Genomic DNA, 19,712 nt, shown 5'->3' on the forward strand with positions numbered 1-19,712 from the left:
AGGCCCTTTCCTGCAAGGCCCCGTACTTGACTTTCCACGACACGAGGGTAGTGCTCAGGACGCACCCCTCCTTCATGCCCAAGGTACCGTCGGACTTCCATCTCAACGAACCCTTGGTGTTACCTGTGTTTTTCCCGTCGCCTTCGTCGCCGGCTGAGAGGACTTTGCACTCGCTGGATGTAGCTAGAGCGCTGAAGTTCTACGTGGACCGCACGAAGGGTTTTCGGAAGACGTCACAACTCTTTGTGAACTTTGGACCTGTCAATCAGGGGAAGGCTCTCTCGAAGGCTTCCATCTCCAGATGGCTCTCCGGCTGTATCATGTGCTGTCACCGGTTGGCAAACCGACCGCTGCCTGGCCGTCCGAGAGCCCATTCCACCAGAGCGATCGCAGCTACCACGGCGTTCCTATCTGGTGTGCCCCTGCTGGACATATGCAGGGCTGCTACGTGGAGGTCGACGCACACCTTCACGAAATTCTACTGCGTCGACCGGGATTCCAGGGAGGAGTCCAGGGTCGGCCAAGCAGTGCTGCGCAACCTGTTCGCCTGAGGTGAGCCTGGTGAGGAGGTAAGATGCTTAATGTTGAGTTGATGTGATGCTTAATGTTGAGCCTTTGCCACCTCCCGTGGTTGTGCATGTGTGTACTGCTATGTATTCTTTATTCATGAGCATGTGAATCCATGCCAGACCCCATGCTGGAGAAGGAACAAGTTACTTACCTGTAACTGTTGTTCTCCAGCATGGGTCTGGCATGGATTCACATGCGAACCCTCCCGCCTACCCCTCTGCGGCTCTTCACTTGGTCATACTGCCACTTCACGTGCTTCCAAATCTGAAGATGGCTGCCAGAGGCGGTGCTTAGGTAGAGGGCAGTCATTGGCTGTGGTCAGTATGACGCAGAGACCAGTGATTGGTTATTACTACGAAAGACAGATCAGAAACGAAACTGATACTGGTTTTTTCTTTACCGAGGATTCCCAGCCTGACGACGGGGAATATTCATGAGCATGTGAATCCATGCCAGACCCATGCTGGAGAACAACAGTTACAGGTAAGTAACTTGTTCCATCTAGGCATAGTGGAAGTCCTGGTGTTTGACCCTGTGATGCTGCTTATGTGGAAACGGGACACCTCGTACTATCCGGCTCTTAATATTTGGCACCACAGAGCCTATTCACCCCATTGGAACCCTCTATGTATTTACGTGTGTGATGGGAAATGTTTCTTTTTCTTTCATTTGCTTTTTTTGCCTTACTCATTGCTTTATATGAAAATGTATTTTTCTATGTTGCTGTTATGTTGTATCTGTGTCATAGTTTTAGCCGAATAAAGATTAGTGGACTGCAACTAAAGGGCAGGTGTTTGTTAAACAGACACTTGGTAAGCTTTCAATTGAAATGTCGGTTCTTAAGCCATCTCCCGCTCCACAGGTGAGAGGGGATTTGTATTCACCTTTGTAGTGTTTGCCAGATGGTACCCTTCCTTGTCAAGTGCTGGCATCACAGATTTGAATATTTGGAGAAGTGTTATTACAATAGGCTGTAAAATGTTTATATCCATACTCCATGTTTTTCATGCTAATATAATGTTGCAGTAATGATACAAATCAATGATTTGCATCGAACATTAAGGAATTATTATAAGATGATCAATACATCCTCCGGCTCTTACCACATGATAGTCGTGAACCGTGCATTACAGGCATGAATTGCTAGCATCTGTTTGCAGTACCAATAATCCTGCTCAGTCCCACTCAGTGCCCACTCTGGGCATCCGCCTGCTCCGTTCACTGTCCGGCACGAGGACCCACCCTGCCCGGTGGGGTGCGAGGCCCTTGCCTGGCTAAGTGTGTGCCTTTTCCACTTAGTATCTGCATCAGGTCGGCTTCATGTTTTGGGGATTCTGCTTGCTCGCCATGAGCTCCACTGCGCTGGCTTCCGAAAATCAAAATGTGAAACCAGCTCATACAGATTTCACGTCTACCTTCTGTAAAAGTACATTTCTGGATGTTTCTTCACCCGCACAACAAAAACAGCATTTGCTACACAACTGTGAAGCCTGGTGTTAAAGCGATTCGCACCTTTCCACTAGTATCAAGTTTTATTTGCTGTGGGTGTGGGCTATGTTGGCTACAAAACAGGTCTTAACCCATGTTAATGACAGTTGCTTCACTTTTGGCTCCAAGCAATTCAGAGCCGAAATTACCCTCAAAAGGGAGGAATACGGCTACATTAATCACAAATACAACTATGAGCAAGTTGGTATGCTAGAACCTGGTTGACCAAGGCCACAACTAGATTCCAAGATTCAAACCAAAAGACAGTAGAGGAAGGTTTTGAGTTGTTTGAATTCAGCACATATTAGGATGTGTCTGAGTTTACAAGGTATGGATTTCCTCATCCTTGGGGCAAGTGCTAAGAATGATCTACCTCCACAGCGTTGTTTCTACTCATTGCAACGTGATGTCTGTAGTGTTACTTGCTGTCAACCTTTAACAGCCAGGGTATAAACATTGCCAATCAAGGAACTGTGGTACTTAGACTCCTCTAGATTCATGCTGGACGCATGCCTTTGTCCCTCAGTAGGGCCCTTGGTAGGGGAGGGCGGATTGATCATTTTGCGTATGTAGCTGGTTATATTATGGTTTTTGTCTTGTTATTTCTTTCCCAAGTGTCTAGTGCCTACTCCAACTCACAGGTCTAAAAAAGTGTGGAAACTGTCAGAATATGTCAAAAACTGTCCTTGAACTAGCAAATTAGATTGTTTCACAACATTGATGATGTTATGGTAGATTTGCCTTTCTGTTTTTAAGCTCAACTTCTTAGCAAATCTCCTTTTGAGCCAGTCTGCAGGAATTTTGTTCATTTAGTAGTCTCTGTATTTTTTATCTTAAAAGATAAAATAGTGGTGATAGTCTAAAAGGATATCAACTTCGTGTACCAGCAGCACCCGCCTTACCAATCTCCTCTGTGCACCCTGAAAAGGTGAGGCAGAGGCACAGCTTCTCGGCTAGGATTACTGTTCCTTTCAACTTTTCTGCAGTTGATCTGCCCAGGATTTTAAAGAGGGCTGTGTGTCTATTACTTTTGGAGGGCAAAATGGTACTTTGGGCAGGGCTTGCCATAAAATGGCAGTGGCCAGAGCACTGCATAGACATTCTAGGTGGACCACTTTTCAGCTCTATCTTCATACAGTTTTGGATATCCATTCCTTCGCACCCGGGAAAGCCAGATTGACCAATCACAATCTGCCTTTCCCAGGTAAAATCACCACCCACAGCATAAAATAGAAAAGTGACTAGATCCCTTTTTTGATGACGGCGACCATTTTTTAACATTTTTCTTATGCCCTTAATCATCCGAAATGGGACCTAATCCCTTTTTCCATTTTTATGGGGGGCGGACATGTTTTTCCTTTTTTGTTTTTCCTCCCTCATGAGTGGCATCCGGCACTGAGCTGATCTCCAGACAGAGGAAAAAAAAGAGAAAACCATCCACTCCCTGGTAAATCTGAGGGTGCAAATGACTTTCACGCCTTTGTGGGGGGTGGGAGCGGACAAGGCCTTTAACACCCCATAGCTCGGACCTACCCAAGTGCAGGGTGGCGGCCCGTTAAAGGCCATGACCGCATGAAAGCTACAATCCTACTCTTAAATACCTTTTTGTGTTCATAGCAACACATGGATGTTCCATCTGTACGCTAGCCAAGATGCACCAAGGGCAAAGTCCAAATGTATGTATCTCGCACTCCATGATCCACAACGAAGTAAGCCTTCTAGCAGCCTAACAACAGTGCTCCAAATGTCAGCTTAATCCAAAAGCTCTTTGATGGACTTGCTAATCTGCATAGGCTGAATGTTAGTAACATGGATGCACTTGGAGCTAAAAAGACCAATAACTTATTTTAGACACAAATTAAAGTAATTTTGAAAAGGTGAATGTCCTGTCCTGCTACTTTCTTGCCTTGGTTTAATTTGTGAAATGATTACTGATTTAATGTGTGTTTTTATTGTGTACAAATGTAATCTGATGTTTACAAAAAAGTCCCTGTGCTATTAGATGTGTTCCTTTTTCTGAACTAAACTATGATAAATATTGTTCCAGGCTCAAAATATACAGATAGCACATCTGGAGGTAAAAACCCTGGTAAGGAGTTTTAAGTTGGCTTCAGCTATCCAACTGTCTACTGGCTTTCCCTTACAGTCTCTGCTCTGCAGCACACCTTTTTCTTTATCAATTTCTCAGAATCCCGCTGCCATCCTGCTCTTCTGCACGGGCCGGCGGTACTACGTAAATCTATGCTTATCTTTCTATGGAAAACAGTGCGTTGCTTTTTCTAAACCTAGCTCCTTCTCCCACTATTGCATGGTTTTGATATACCTAATCGTTTTTGCTCACATTTTTCACCCTTGATAATGACTTACTAACAGAGTTCTCATTTCACCCCCTGCGCGCCTCCACGTATCGTACTGGATATTGCATTGTGACATTTTACTAATGTAGTATTTTTAAATATACTGGTCCTGATCCAGTAGAAGTGACGAGACTTATGGCTGGTCTGTGGTTCTGGTGAAAGGGAGCTATGTCGAAAGGATGACATGGAAAGATGGAAGAAATTAGCTTTGAATGATTATAGAAACGTGTGTGCAGGTGTTTTGTAAATAACGTGTGTGCGTGTGTGTGTGTAGGCAGTATAACATGCCATTTGTGGTTATCAGATTTAACATGTGGCTCTTGAGTCGAGCAATCAGTCCAAAATACCTTGCTAAGTAGTATGTATGGATGACAATTGAGCACTTCTTTCAAGCATTTATGTGTGAAAAAACAGGACCCTAGCAGATAAATCAAGTTTTATTTTTGAAAAGGCTGTTCTATACATTATAGAACACATTTTTGGTAGTGTATTTTGAATGCTCCTTTGGTGGATTTGTTGTTATACTACTTGCAGACAGATTTTTTGTTGTTGTTGTTTTCACCATTCCACAACACATTCCGGTCTTGTAAAATAAAAAGCAAAATATGACGAAAAGGATGTGTTTGCTAGGACTTTATACACAAAAAAGTAGTCTTCACAGATCAGTTCTCCTCGATAAAGAATTACTGGGACAGTTCACGTTGCCCAGCAGTGTAACGTGCCAGTTTTGAAAACGTGCTTCTGTGTTAAAATTAAGGGTGTAGTGAACTTCATATTCGGCCGAAGTTTCGGCCGTCAGCAAAATACATTCAGCAATCAGCACACCAGTGAAGGTGGCGTTTATATGACATGCCTCAAGCAATCTGAAAATGTGCATGTTTATTATGAAAATGCTGCGCCATTCGAATAACGTGCCTCAAGCAGCATATTAAACTTTCTTTTGTATCCACGTGTACTGGGGGTGCCCGATGGTGGTGAGTTTCTGGAGAGAGGTGGCAGATATGCTAGAAGAAATCAGACAAGTTCCCTCGGCGCTAACCCCGCAAAAAATATCTGTTTGGAGACATAGGCAAGTGCTCTGAAAGGGTCAGAATACTGTTCATCGTTTCATGTGCAGTGGCCAAAAAATGCATTTTACAACAATGGAAAAGTACTGTACCACCCAACATGAAACATTTACTTCGTGAACTGACATATGTAAATGAGGCTGAAGAACAGTTTCTCCTCACCCGACCTGCGGCAAGCAGACCTAAAGATATATGGGGACCCTTCAGAATGTACTTGTGTGACATGATTTGTGATGATGATGAAACTATGTAGTTTGTACCACCTCGATGAATGTATAACATAAGATTTTCCTACAATATGGAAGTGACCTAACTGTGCTGTGCATCTTTGTGGCCACTAATAAAAAGGGTTAAAAAAAAAAAACAACAACAAAACTTTCTTTTGTAGCAATGGGGTCATGAACCAAACTTGCCCGGATAACAAATTATTCAGCTCTCTATTCTGCTTCTTCCCAAATACTAGGGCCAACTATTGGGTACGACCGAATAGTAATGTGACTATTTGGTGCATCCCTAGTTAAAATCCCTGCAATGATTTGGGAGTTGAGCTTTCAGAGTGATAGCAGAAGGCGTTTCAAAACCACTTGCGTTGTACAGGGGCTGTACTAGGGACTGTAGAAAGCATTTGTGTTGTGACATTCTGCTTGTGAAATTAATGCATTAGACCACCTGTTCAAGAGACGTTTTTTTTATATTGCTAAGAATGTTTTACCATAAACCATTGGTAGACTGGTTGTAGTTACCAAGGCTTGCTTTAAGATGCATTGCTCTTAAGTCTGGAATTACAAGAATGCCATGTGTAGCAACTTTTTAGAGAAAAAACATGCTTTCCAATTGTGATGTCAACATGGCCACCTTTGCCTCATCAATGATTGTTTCCTTCCGATGCGCATGTATTTAGGGGAAGAGGCCTTGGCTCAATGCTTCACTTCAGAAATGTTCCAAAACGAACCTATCCTTACATATCCAAGCTTCCATTTCGAAAACCGATTGCGGTTTTGTCTACAAACTAATCTGTTTTTCGGATTGATCAACATGAAGATACTGTGCAGACTTCATTTGAAATAGATGATGCAGGCTATTCATAAACTCCCTGGAAGCAGGCAATATTCCAGAAACAGAATGGATTGAGTACATAGGTCTTTTTCATGCGGTCTATGTCTGTGCCGTCTATTTTTTTGTCGTCCTGGTGCGCATGTGCGCCCAGGTGCCAGCGGGCTCCCGCCGCGTTATGAATAAATAAATGTATATTTGATTTCCTTGGCACTGACTGCAAAAAGTGCCTTCTTTTGAAACTTGTGTATTCAAAGCAAGGGGGACTGAACAGGGTAAATGTATGCATTACGTTTTGCAATGCAACCCAACCGGTGTAGTTCATGTTTAGCCAAATTTTTCATTAAGTTTATGTTGACTGGGGAACTTCACCTGACCATAGTGACTCTTTTGTATAAAAAAGCATAAGAAAATGCCCAATTTTCCACCATTTAACCATCTGTATTTGCATATTTCTCCTATAGTTATAGTGTGATATAGAAATATAACTTTACACACAATACATATTAAGTAAAATAAAGAGATAACATTAGAAAGCGTTCTATAAAACAAATATAAAGACATAAAAATCAAAGTCTCAGTCACAAAGCCTAAACACCAAAGGTGATATTCTCTGCTTTTTCCATACACAAAATCATTAATCTATTTCCACCACACACTTTACAATACTTTCTTGATAAACAATTCTGTAATACAGTTTCAATTTTCACACCATAGGCTCATCAGATTACCATTCACCTACAATCGTAATCAATGTCTGTAGAATTACTTCTACATCTGCCTATGCTTTTGTTTTAGCTAAAGTCAGGTAGCGGCTGTGCCAGAATTACACCACAGCCAGAAAGACTTGCCCCCCCGTGTTTGACAGTTTTTCCACGTGCATTGCATAGTACCTCATGCAGATACTGGAAAATGTAGGGCAACTGGTCAAAATATGCCGGCAGTATCGAGGGAATCTTGATCACAACAAGCACAGCACATGCGTTTTTCTTTCAGTATACCTAATCATGTGGTGCGGACCGCCAAAACATTCAATTTATTAAAGCAAATTAGCATGAAGAGACGCCTAAGTTTGGGAGAAGGGAACTGATAAATGTACTGTAGAGGTTTTTTATAGGGAAAATACATCCTAGCCAGTGGTTCTATCCTGAAGGCAAACAAGAGAGGACAGGGGAAATGCCTGCCTGGCACCCCTTAACAATGGTATTTCATCTGAGAGGACCCTCTTTACCTACACCTTCGCCATTGGTAGATCATAGAGTAATGCTATTCAAGTTTAGAAATTGTAAATCCTACCAAATCTTTCCAGAACTAACTACATAAATTTCCATTCAACTTTCTGCTCCTCGACTGTGTCGGGTGAACCAATTGAAGTGTCTTCCTATTATTGTCTGGCTCTTTTCCTCCATTTATAAATCCTGTCTGATTCCCATCGATCAACATATGTTATTCCATGTCCAGTCTATTTCCCAGAGTCTTGGCTAAGAATGTAATGTCCGTTTAATAAGGAGATGTGCCTATAACACTTGCACATTGGTGGGGCTCTTTGAAATAACAAAGGTCAGCGTACACATAATTGATCTTGGGGGTTGGTGTGCCACCGTCCTCTCATTATACAGTCAAGACAAAATAGGGGCCAAGTATGAATGGATTATTTTGTAAAACCTTACTGTAACTATCATCCCCCATGGCCTTCCCACTAGCCATACATTTTAATGTTGCTATTATCTCTGAAAAAGGTATAGGCATATCTAATTCCTCAGCATCTTATACACTCATTTTTGGGAGATGTAGTTCATCTAACTAGCTCCTTATAGTGTGCCTGTCTCCTTCCCATGCCAAGGCATAAAGGGCGGTATATAAGTTCTAAAATTCTTCTGTAGTTCTTCCTTATCCCACAATTCCCACCGCCAGCCTTTTTAACTCTCCCCACTACATTAAGGTTTTCTGACTTCTTAACCTCCATTCTGAAATTGTATCCACAGTAATCCCCTTCTGGTATTTCTGCTTAAGGAGCCTAATCTTCCAATCGCTTTCAGGTGCAACCAGGGCTCATAGGTTCTGATTTGCAAGCATTCAACCTTTTCATTATGTGCTCATTCTTTGCCCTCCACTTTCTCTCACGGATTGGAACTCTTTCATCCATTCTCTCAGGGGAGTCTCTCTTGTCTTTGGCTCCAATTTTTCTGAAGACCCCCAATTTTATACATTCCAAACTAATTGTGGCCTTAAATCTCTCCCACAATGCAGGTGTCTTAACCTACACCCTATCGTTTGTCAAAGTATTCTTTTATTTTCTCGACTATCCCCACAGAAACAGCTCTATCTTCAAATAGGTAGTCCTTGCAAAGTCACCCTACCTTGTTAGGGTGAGATGTCCACTTTCCCAAGATAATATACATTAGATCATCTGACCATTGAGTGAAGTAAATAGCCTGTTGTACCCATGGGAGTAAGTGGACATTAACAGGAATTAGGTCAATGCCGGCAAATAAGTTATGCACAATGGAATGGAACGTGTAGGTCTTTTTTCCGTGCTTAAATTCCCCTCACAAGTCTACCAGACTTAATTTGTTATTTGGCTCCAGGAACCTAGGTGCCTCCTTCTGACCATCCTTCCTTTTGGTGCCTCCCAGCCTCTGCCTATCCCTATCAGAATCAAGCACCATATTGAAATTCCTCCCTTACCATAAGAACCCCTTCCATAAAGTCTGTCAGGAGATGGCCAACACTGTTTGACCCGGAGAGTGCGTGCAGGCGGCACCAGCTTCCCCACCATGGCCGCCTCACACTGGAATGCTCTTCCCACGCACCTCAGGATGATTGACTCCATCTAGCCTTCCGCAAAGCCATTAAAACAAGGCTATTTGTCTGACTGTATGACTCCGTACCTGCTCCCACATCCCGCCGTATTGTGGCCTGATGTCCGCACCATTGAGCACTGATCTCTCCCAAAAATGTATTACATGCTAAACATTTATTATATGCCAATTTGAAGCCTGGCTCCCACTGTTGTATCATTACTGTCACCTTCCTTATGATGTATGTGTAACCAAGAAACCCTACACCTTACCTTTCTCACTGTAACCCTGAATCAAGCTTACGTACAACTTCATGTAAAAGCGCCTCCATGCCTTTGGGCTGCAGCGCGCTCTACAAATACAAATAAGTAAAATGCCCATATTTGTGCAATACATCAGTGCTACTGTTATTGGGACCCCATAATATAAACCCTTTAGACAAATATAGCGGCCGTCTCTATCGCACTGGATTTTTCTTGCCTCGGAAACACAACCTCCACTTAACAGAATTGAAACGCCTCATTTCTTATTCCTGAGGCATAGTACACCTTAAACATACCCCCTCTAATATGCAGCTCTTCACCCCTTATACAATGAGTTTATTTTTATACATACGACATCTAGCCCACCCTTCTTAAATCCTCTTTGATAAATCTCTTAGGTGGGAAGTTAAGCCTCTTAACATTCAGAGAATTAATCTTTAAGTTCGGCCCCTTCTGATTAATGTTGTGAGTATCCGCTCTCTCTGGGGTACATCAATCCCTTCAAGAAAAAACAAGCAGTGGTGGTAAAGCTATGACTTAGCCATCCAGCCTCTCATCACAATCTCAAAAAACACAAAAGGAAGACTGCACCCCTCCACCCCAAGAAATATATTCACCAAAAAATATCTCAACAGCATTTCAAACCAAATTTCAAAGGGGATCATCCCTGCCCCTCCTTCCCCCCCACCTGCATCTAGCAAGCATGAACCACTAAGGGCCAACAACCTTCCCCGTCGTCCTACAAAGCCCGGAACGCCTACATCTTGTAACGCTCCAAGCCAGAGCTGTTATACAGGGTCCTCTCCATCCTGCTCTTAAGATCTTATACCTTGAGGGTCTCCCTGTGACTTTTTCCACCTCAATTGGGCAACCCCCTAATATTGATGTTACCATGGTTCATACAGGGCCTCTGTCCAGTGCCCATTCGCCAACATTATGAGATCTTTTTTTATATCTGGCATGCAGGGTGGGGTGTTTCTCCCATTATCTTGTATGTTTGGAGATGGGCTTAGAACTACACAAGTGAGGCCCTGCCCGCCCATACAATTTTCGTGTCACTGGATCTCATGGTTGGGCACCCACAGTCAGGGTAGCTTGGAGGTATAGATCAATGTCCCCATGTATACACATGATTTGAGTTAGTCTCCCTGGGTGTAATTCTTCTTACCCAATCATCTCGACTCGGACTGTGGTTTTCTTGCTTCATGAGTCCTGGAGGGCCTTCGCAGGGATTCCTTGAATCTTCACGGTCAGGTGGAATTTTTGGTCTGTTTCTCCTGTGGTGCAAACGGCCCAGGCCCTCTTCTCAGGGCCTTCTACTTCTTCTGGGAACAGATCTGCCAGGCTTACAGGGTCCACTTGTTTGCCTTCTCATTCGGTTGGTTCTACCTCGATGGGTAAACAGGGACTGGGGTGTAAAAGTCCAATCTCCATGGGTTCCTCCTTTGGTTTTTCAGGTACAATCTAGCTAAGTGTCCTGGCTTTCCATATGTATAACATTTAATGTGCTAGGGGTGGCCTGGAGGTCCTACTTTCCGCGAATCTATGGAAGTTGGTGGTCTGGAGGGTTGCCCAGAGCAATGCCAGAGGTTAAGATTATTTCTAAACCTTCCAGCCATTTCCTCTTTTGGTTTGCTGTGGTCACCCCGAGTGAGACTGGTATCACCAGACGTGGGTCCCATGCCTGCTTGGCCTAGAGACCTAAGCTACTCCTCATCGATGTGGCCCAGCAAGACCGAAACATGTTTGGGATGAAGGGATGTGCCATAGCAAGTCGGTCTAGCTCGCCCCTTTTGTAATGGCTTGCATATGATCTTTCCCCTTTTGAAATGGATTGGTAGGTGAAGGAGGATGGTCTGGACAGTTGCCCAGAGTAATGTCAGAGGTTAAGATTAATTCAAAACCTTCCAGCCATCTCCTTTTTTGTTTTGCTGTAATAATCACTCAAGTCATGGCAAGAGTTCAAGGGTTTTTATTTTAGTAGTTGTGGCCCTGTGGCTGTCTCACTTTCCCTCTCGCTCCCCTCCTCTTCTCTTCTCCTCCTTTCCTGCTCTCCTCCTTTCCACCTCTAATCCTCCCCCTTTCTCTCTTGCCCTTTCTCTCTCCCATCTACAAGCGGTCTTGTACTAGAGCTGATGATCTAAATGCTGGCTGTCTAAACTCCCTCAGAGATTGCTCAACTCTCCCTAGCTGATCCAGTGGTTAGTCTTCTAATGGGATGGTGCATAACAAAGTATCCTGTTGAATTCAGGCTGGTTCTAGCACACCCACCTCTTCTTTTAAACTCTTACTATTCCCTTTTGTCCTCGCTCCTCCCGCCAAGCATCTGTCCCTTTGATATTGCGCTCCTTCTAGGTCAGTCCGCCACCCCTTTGATGTTACTACTCCTGCGTTCCTCCTTCCCAATATTCTCTCCTTCACACTTATGCTGCGACCCCTTCCTTCACACTATGGCTCCCTCCTCCACACTATGACTCCCCTCCTCCATCCAACTATACAAACACTCTTCTTTCACTCTGTACCATTCACTTAACACTCACTCCTTACACTAGCTTTTCTACACACCCTCACAAACACTCACACTTCCACTGCAGTACCACTTCCACTCACTAGCCAATAGCTCAACTACTCCATAAATCGCTTCCACAGTCTGACGGACCTTCTTCGGTCTTGCTGGTCTCTTGACCGTCCTCAATCTGTGACCTCACCTGAATAACCCACGCTTCCTGCTGCCGATGTCTCCCTTATAATCCCCTTGCCTCTAGGAAATGGTCTCTTTCCCTTGTCTAATCTGGCCCTTTCTCTCAGCATTGTAGAGCTCCTTCTGGAAGATGCAGCTGAAGACACTCTAGAGTCAGCCTGCCTTGGTTGTTTGTGGTATAAATATTCTGCTAGCGTATTAGGGTGTTCTGCTCCTTCCCTAAGAGGACCCTGTCTTTCCACATGTGTAATAGTGATTTCTGATCTGACAGTAGGAGATTTTACAAAAGTCAGGTAAGGGGTTCATTAGATTGTAAGGATACTGATGCACAGAAGGCTGGTAATGAACTGGGGAGCCAACATTTACCTTCTTAAGGACCTACTTCATTGAGCGTGTGGTTTTCACAGGCTCCAGAGTCTCCCCATCCCAGCCCCAAGCCTGTGACATGGCAGAAAGTAGGTTAAAAACACTTGCATGTTTTGACCTACTTTCTTTCTGGTCCCAGCAATGTACTTGGTGATGACGCATTAGTATTTAGAACACAAAGATACACATGGAGGCATGGTTTGCTTGCATAGAGTAGACTGAGTTGAAAAGACTGGATGGTCTTGTTGTCATACACATTTCACTCTACAGGCACACACTTAGGCATACCATGCCTAACACCGTGCTACCCATCTACAGTTTAAATAGGCATACATTTGAACACAGGTAAATAATAAAGAACATAGTTCCTTTAATCACATCTCTCAGGATCATATGTCTATAAATTAGAGATAAAAAACTTTTTGAATCCGAATTAAAGTTCATCTAACAAAATGTAAAGTGAGTGGTTCATGGTCTGCAGTGGTGCCTAACTCCTTGGAAGTAACTCTAGTTGCTTCATTTTTGGAGGCTCATTAGCCCTTGGGAATGAGAAGCCGAGTGGGGCAGTGTGGTTTGTGGTCTGCCAGTAAAGAGGGTAAGCCAGGCATCTATACTGTATGTGGCGATAAGACCTTGCTTGCATATTTGCCCCAATTGAATATTCCAGTGTGCCTATGGCCATTTACTTAGAATGGGTCTTTTGGGCCCTTCGGCAAAGGGAAATATGCCCGCCGTCACTTGGAAATATCCTTTGAGAAGAAGTAAGAACCACTCAGCACATGCACGGGCTAACGCAGCCTCTCACACTTTGAAGGAAAACAAACTGGAGAAGGTTACCTAGTGCTCCTGAAACCATCCTCACTGGAGCGGTAGATTCAATCTGTGATGGGAATGGTTTGGAAAACTCAGTTTGAGGGGAAAATCACTGCTTTCCCTAAAGCAACATTGAAAAAATCCACTAGACCGCTACCGCGAGCTGAACCCTTTACATCTCCAATCCTGCCTATTGCTACGACCCTTGCAAATGTATCACTTGACATCTCGAGTGACAATCCAGAATGCGGCAAATATGGATCATGGCGCGTCCTCTGCCATTCGTGAGCCTGTGATATCCCATTCTCGAGCCTCTCCAAATCTCCTGACTTTACGCAGGTTGCGTCAAATGCCCAAAACACTTCATCAATACCCAATTCTCTCCTGAGGTGTCATTCAGTGACCCCCCATACTGAATCAGAAGCATTGACTGTACTTAAGGCATTATTCTCAGTATGTAACATGCTTTATAAAGACCAACAGATAATCTCACAAAGCCTTATGAAGCTGATAGATGTAGTTCTATCCCCGTACGACCAATTGTTGGTGGAAAATGAATCTTTTGAGACCGATGTGATTGAAGTGTCTGCTCTTTCAATAGTTGTCATACCGGACACCTTTCCTAATGAAGAGAATCAGACACATTTAATTTAAATAAACCTAGTACTGATTTAAACAAACATCAAATACTGAAAAAGAGTAAGGGTCAGATATGAAAACCTGGGTCTTTATTGAAAAGTAAAAATGAATCAAATAAAAATCCAGTTGCATCTCAAGCTTTGGGCCCGTATTTTCCTAAACATTTATGCTGCCAAGAGATAGATAAAGGATTTGATATTGTATCAACTAAATTGACAGCACGAAAAAACCAGAAAAGTCTATTATCAGCCTGGCAGAAGGGGCATTAAGACATTTCGGAACAGTCAACAACTTGGTATTGAGGATCTGTATATGCCAGCCAGTGGCCCAGGGTTGAATGCTGGTGCGGATGGGGCTCAAATAGCAGATTTATTGGCACGGAGTAAGGCCCATGTGGATAACCAATTGAAAATAACAAAGCAAGCCTGCAATGAATTGGCAAATTCCCAATTTGACACCAGACCAGATTCTGAGGAAGGAAATATTTTGTCTCTAAATATTTCATCATTGGAATGGGCAAATGGGAAATCCAAAAGGATTACAATTTGCGACATAAATGCTACATCGCATAGCCCTTACTCAAATCGTGCTAATGTGGTTGAATTACTTCATCAAGTTCATGCCTTTGATTTCATCTCTTCGCAGGACTTGGCTTAGTGGAATTACCTAGTGATCCTTTTGGCGCTAATTTGGCTGTGCTCCATCTGGTATCTCCAATTTTAACTGAGTTAATTATGGCGCAAGCCTCAATATTTCGGGAGATGAGTTATGAACGTTCTAAATGTATAGAGCAAGTTGGTAAGCCGAAGTTACAAAAGAATGTCTTGAACAACATTGACCGGGATCAATTGAAAGAAGATACAGTCAAGTCCATTGTCTCGCAGATTTGTGATACGTGAATCATTGCGATTAAATCCTCATACTCGGTCTTGTCACATGACCCATCCTCACTCTGATTTTGAAGCGATCGAGTGACTGGAGGATACTAAACTCTGTTTAACGCTTCGATCATGGAATACACATGGTTTTGGCTCTTTCATGAAAAATATAGAGGGTGCAAATTACCCTTTTGTCTGCTGACATTTGTCTTCTGCAGGAAACTTGGATGATAAGTGATATCTTTTTATATTGATGGTTTCTCCTCCTTTCAGATCTTGGCGCAAAGAAATGCTACTGGTCGCTCATATGGAGGTCTTATAGTGGGCGTAGCATCCCATCTAAGGGCCACTGTGTTTCTAAGTAATCGTACATGTAAATATGTTTTAGCGTTATGTATACAGCAGGTCTTAAATGAGGTACTTACCGCTTTTTCAGTTAACGTGTATAACCCTCCTGGAAATACATACTGCAACGTGATAATTAAACGCATTGACCAATTGATTGAAAAATGTTTTGTTTTTTACAATATAATAATGAACCATTCTATGTCATTGGAGATCTCAATTACCACAGACCAAAGTATGCGTATAGTAATAGTGAAATGCTGAAGGACCTAGTTAATAATGACCACAAAACATGGTGCATCTCTTGTGATGAGATGGAACATAAAGTGAATAGTGGGGGCTGGTTAAGTTATATCCATTTACATCAAATGCTGCAGTTGGTTATGGTTGATGATGATGCAGGTAATTTCACTTGGTCTAATGGGACATTGTTTTCTTGGATAGATCTAGTATTAGCAAATCAGTAGGTTTTTCCTAAATCAAAGCCTTCAATCTGATTCCTAACAACCTGAGTGACCATGTAATGGTTGAGATCCTCCTTCACAGTGAGTTACCTTTCTCTTCTATTCCTTTAAATCGACTATATGTCATAAACAACGCTGGCAATAGAATAGTGTGATCTGAAAAAAATATTGTTAAATTCAATAACTCCACCTTGAGACTATTAATCAATAACAACCTTCCCAACTTCAGAGTTAAAACAATTTAATGAGATTGTTAATGCTCAATTTGACTCATCTGGCGCTACAAAATAAACGTGGCACTAGAAGAGTACATCATTCCCAAAATAAATAGTATGACTCAGTGGTTGTTGAGAAAAGGAAGGAATTCTGATTAAATGTTAGATGCACAAGAAAGCATATTAGTGATTATTTTGAACAGCAAATCCTAATCAAAGACAAAATGAAATACAAAAACTGGATCAGACGGCATAAGGGTTCAATAGCTGCTGTACATTGGCAGACAATGTACAGCGCCTCCAGGGAAAACGATTAGCGGAAATGGTGGTATATCTTTTATGCACATAACACCAATTTGGTAAAGCGTCAAGTCCCATTCAAAATGCTAAATGGGAAGAATACATGTTATATCTGTTATCAGGCACATATCATAGATCCTAGAAATAATTTTTCAGTCTTGCAGGATAAATCTTATTTACATTTTATATTGTATATTGAGCTGATAATGGATTAAAACCTTCCAGAGCTTTTGCTCCCGATAGGTTGCCCAATGTAATATTTAAAAAAAGATCCAAAGAAATGGGCTTTGGTGCTCATGGTTCTCTTCAATGAAATAGACAAAACAGGTGCTCTGCCGATCAGCTGGAAATGCTCGGTATTGGTGCCCGTTTACAAAAAAGGTGCGACTGAGGAACCAGCAAACTACTGTTTGCTTGCCATGATTGATGCTAGTACAAAGATTTGTTCTCAATTACTTTTACATTACATCAATCAATGGATTCGAGAGATGAATATGCTGAAGAGCCAAAAGTTAGGCTTTAGAAAAGGCTTTGGCACTTTCACTAGTCTTTGGTCGTTCACCTACTTGAATAGGAAAACCCTAGCAGATAATACCAAGACATTATTTATATGTTTTATTGATTGCACTAAAGCCTTTGATACCGTAAATGAAACTATTTTGTGGGAAAAATGGGCCTTACACCCACAAATCCTCTACTTCGTAAGAGCACTATATAGCAATACAGAGGTACAGATCAGAATAAACCAGGATGGAAGGAAAAATGAGTTCATTAAAGTAAATCATGGTCTTAAACAAGGCTGCACCCTGGCACCGGTATTGCATAACATATGTATGGCTGATTTGGTCCAGTGCTATGGGAAGTTGCAAAAATAACATGCCTCGTGTTGGTTCACACCATATATCTTGGCTTTCATACGCTGATGATGTTGTTGTGATCAACCCTTGGACTTCAACATAGCCTTGGAGCCCTGTACCAGTTTTCCATCCTGGATCAACTATTAATTTGGATAAGACGAAGATTATGACTTTTAAGAAAGATAACACCTTAAATATTGACCAAAATGCTGACTCAATTGTTACCAGGACTATGGTGAAGTTTACACGCATTTATTGCTCTTGCATTGTACTAAGTATATTATATGGTTTTGGATTCATGGAGATCGCGACAATCATAGTTCTATTTATTCTTACTTTTATAACCAAATAGATATTAAGACTCCATCCTTGGAATTAAGACTTTGATTAGTGGAGGTCTTAGTTGGTTTAACTGATAATAGTTGTGACACTATTGAATTTGAAAACGCTTCCTTATGGGAAGGGATATCAAGAAAAAGATGTCCATTTGGGATAGAAATATTGGAATCTCCAAATTATACAGCTTACCTACTTATACTGACTATTCTATGCAATCTTTCCTGATAGGATCCACATGTTCATACATTAATAATACCCAAAATCCAAGTGTTAGACGGTTTATTATGCAGCCTAGACTTAACCAGCTGCCAACACTAGTTAGTAGAGGTCCTTGATTACATATACCTGCTGAGGAACGAGTATGCAGGCTGTGTGGTTTGACTATCAAGACATCCAGGCATCTATTGACACATTGTAAAATGCTTGATTTATATCTGAAGGGGTATGGTAGATTGTATTATGATTTGTTTTTTTATATATTCTGACCAGTTGTGGAGCAATGTTTACTCTGGCAACAATCTTGTGATGCATTTTACTATTCTCTATATAAGGCAAGAAATGTAAAAAACTGTTATACTAATCTTTTGTTTTTATAGTTGATTAGAATGGAAAATAGTTTTAATGTATGTTGTACTTTTTTTTTCTTTTTCTCTAGGCTTATTGTATTTATTGTTGTGTTAAAGGTTATAATTAACCAAAACAACACTAATAAAAAAAATCAAAAACAAGTGTAGAATGAGTGGGACTAACAACATTAAGGTGCCTTCTCTCCATGCCACTACAAATATAACCATGAAACCCGAAGAATAAGCACTCCATATCATTACAAATCAAACCTCAACACTCATTTCTATTATGATATTCATGTAAACTGCCTTAAACTTGAGGTGAGTGTTAAGAAGTGGTATGGAGTGTGTGTTTATAAGTGTTGTGGTTGAATTACTAGTGGTATACAGTGAGAATTGCACCTGAAAGTTCTTAGTCCCACTTTTTTGCACTTTATATCATATTAATCTTGACTCTTGATCCTAAAAGAGTTTTTGTATTTTCAGTGTTTTTTGGGGGAGGGGCGAGTATGGTGTATAGCGTGTGAGTGTATGTAGTATAAGTGAATGTAGTATGAGGGTTAACTGTATGACTATTAGCGGATGGCATATGAGCCATGCTCTTTACATTAACTACAAGTATGCAATTGTTTTCCTATGTATACTAGCATACATGTATGAAATGTACATCTTCTTCTTGTACATTTTGTATAGAAGATGTGCATTGATTCTCAGCATGTGTAATGTACATATTCTAAATGTACATGTTCATTTTGTATAGAAGATGCACCTTAATTCTGAGTGTGAATTGTAATGCATAACAGCACATGGTGTAAGTGTGACGTAAATGTGTGGTAAGACAGTGTGTGGTTAACAGTGCGTCACATGTGTTGTAGGAGTGTCATCGGAGCATCATAAAGGTGCATGTCGTAGGAGCGCATGTACTTGCACTAGTGTAAGGCACATGAGTGCATGGTGTGGAAGTGTGGTGTGCAAGTGTGTGGCACATAAGTAGCGTATGAGTGTTTGTAACAGTCATAAATGCACATATCCTAAATGCCTCCTAGACGTATGAAACCTTAAACTAAAGTCAAGTTTGACTTTGTGAGGTCTTAATATGTACAAGGTGTGTATATTAGGACTGACTTTTATGTAAGTTTTCAGGAGATGTAAATTGTGTACAAGTACAAGCTAACTGTTATGTGAATTTTCAGATTTATATTAGTGTACATGTACAAAATATTCATCTCCCACAAGTAGGTGTAGAGTTTTTATATGAAATATACGTATGGAAGCTCACATTAAAGTAAATTATAACTGTACGAGCTTCCAATACACACGATTTTCTGAGTTTTATAGTTCATATTTGTATTTAATTTACATCTCCTGATATCAAAGTCAGCCCTGACTTTAATTGTGTAACGACCAAACTCAAAACGCCTCTTTGACCAGTTTGTATCAAAAGTGCACATTTATTACATTTCTGATATCAAAGTAAGCATGTGCATAATGTACATATTCTACATGTACAGTTTGTGTAGAAACTGGACATTGATTCCGAGTGTCTTAACAGTAGGTTGTGTAAATGTGTGTTGTAAGAGTGCATGGTAAGAGTGTTGCATATCATATGAGCGTGTCTCGCAGGAACGTG

General features: G+C 41.5%; 1 protein-coding gene across 2 annotated transcripts in view; it reads left to right on the plus strand.

Moving 5' to 3' along the window:
* Positions 1–19,712, plus strand: part of CD99L2 (CD99 molecule like 2) — a 629,818-nt gene that overhangs the window by 445,665 nt on the left and 164,441 nt on the right. Inside the window, exon 7 of one of the 2 annotated variants that reach the window (XM_069612743.1) lies at positions 4,106–4,147. The exons of the other annotated variant lie outside the window; for it this stretch is intronic. Within the exon in view, the coding sequence (XP_069468844.1) occupies positions 4,106–4,147 (42 nt within the window). The remainder of the gene's footprint in view (positions 1–4,105; positions 4,148–19,712) is intronic. 2 annotated transcript variants of the gene reach the window in all.

This window comes from Ambystoma mexicanum, chromosome 5p (assembly GCF_040938575.1).
Source record: "Ambystoma mexicanum isolate Mex_15411 chromosome 5p, UKY_AmexF1_1, whole genome shotgun sequence".
NCBI lineage: Eukaryota > Metazoa > Chordata > Amphibia > Caudata > Ambystomatidae > Ambystoma > Ambystoma mexicanum.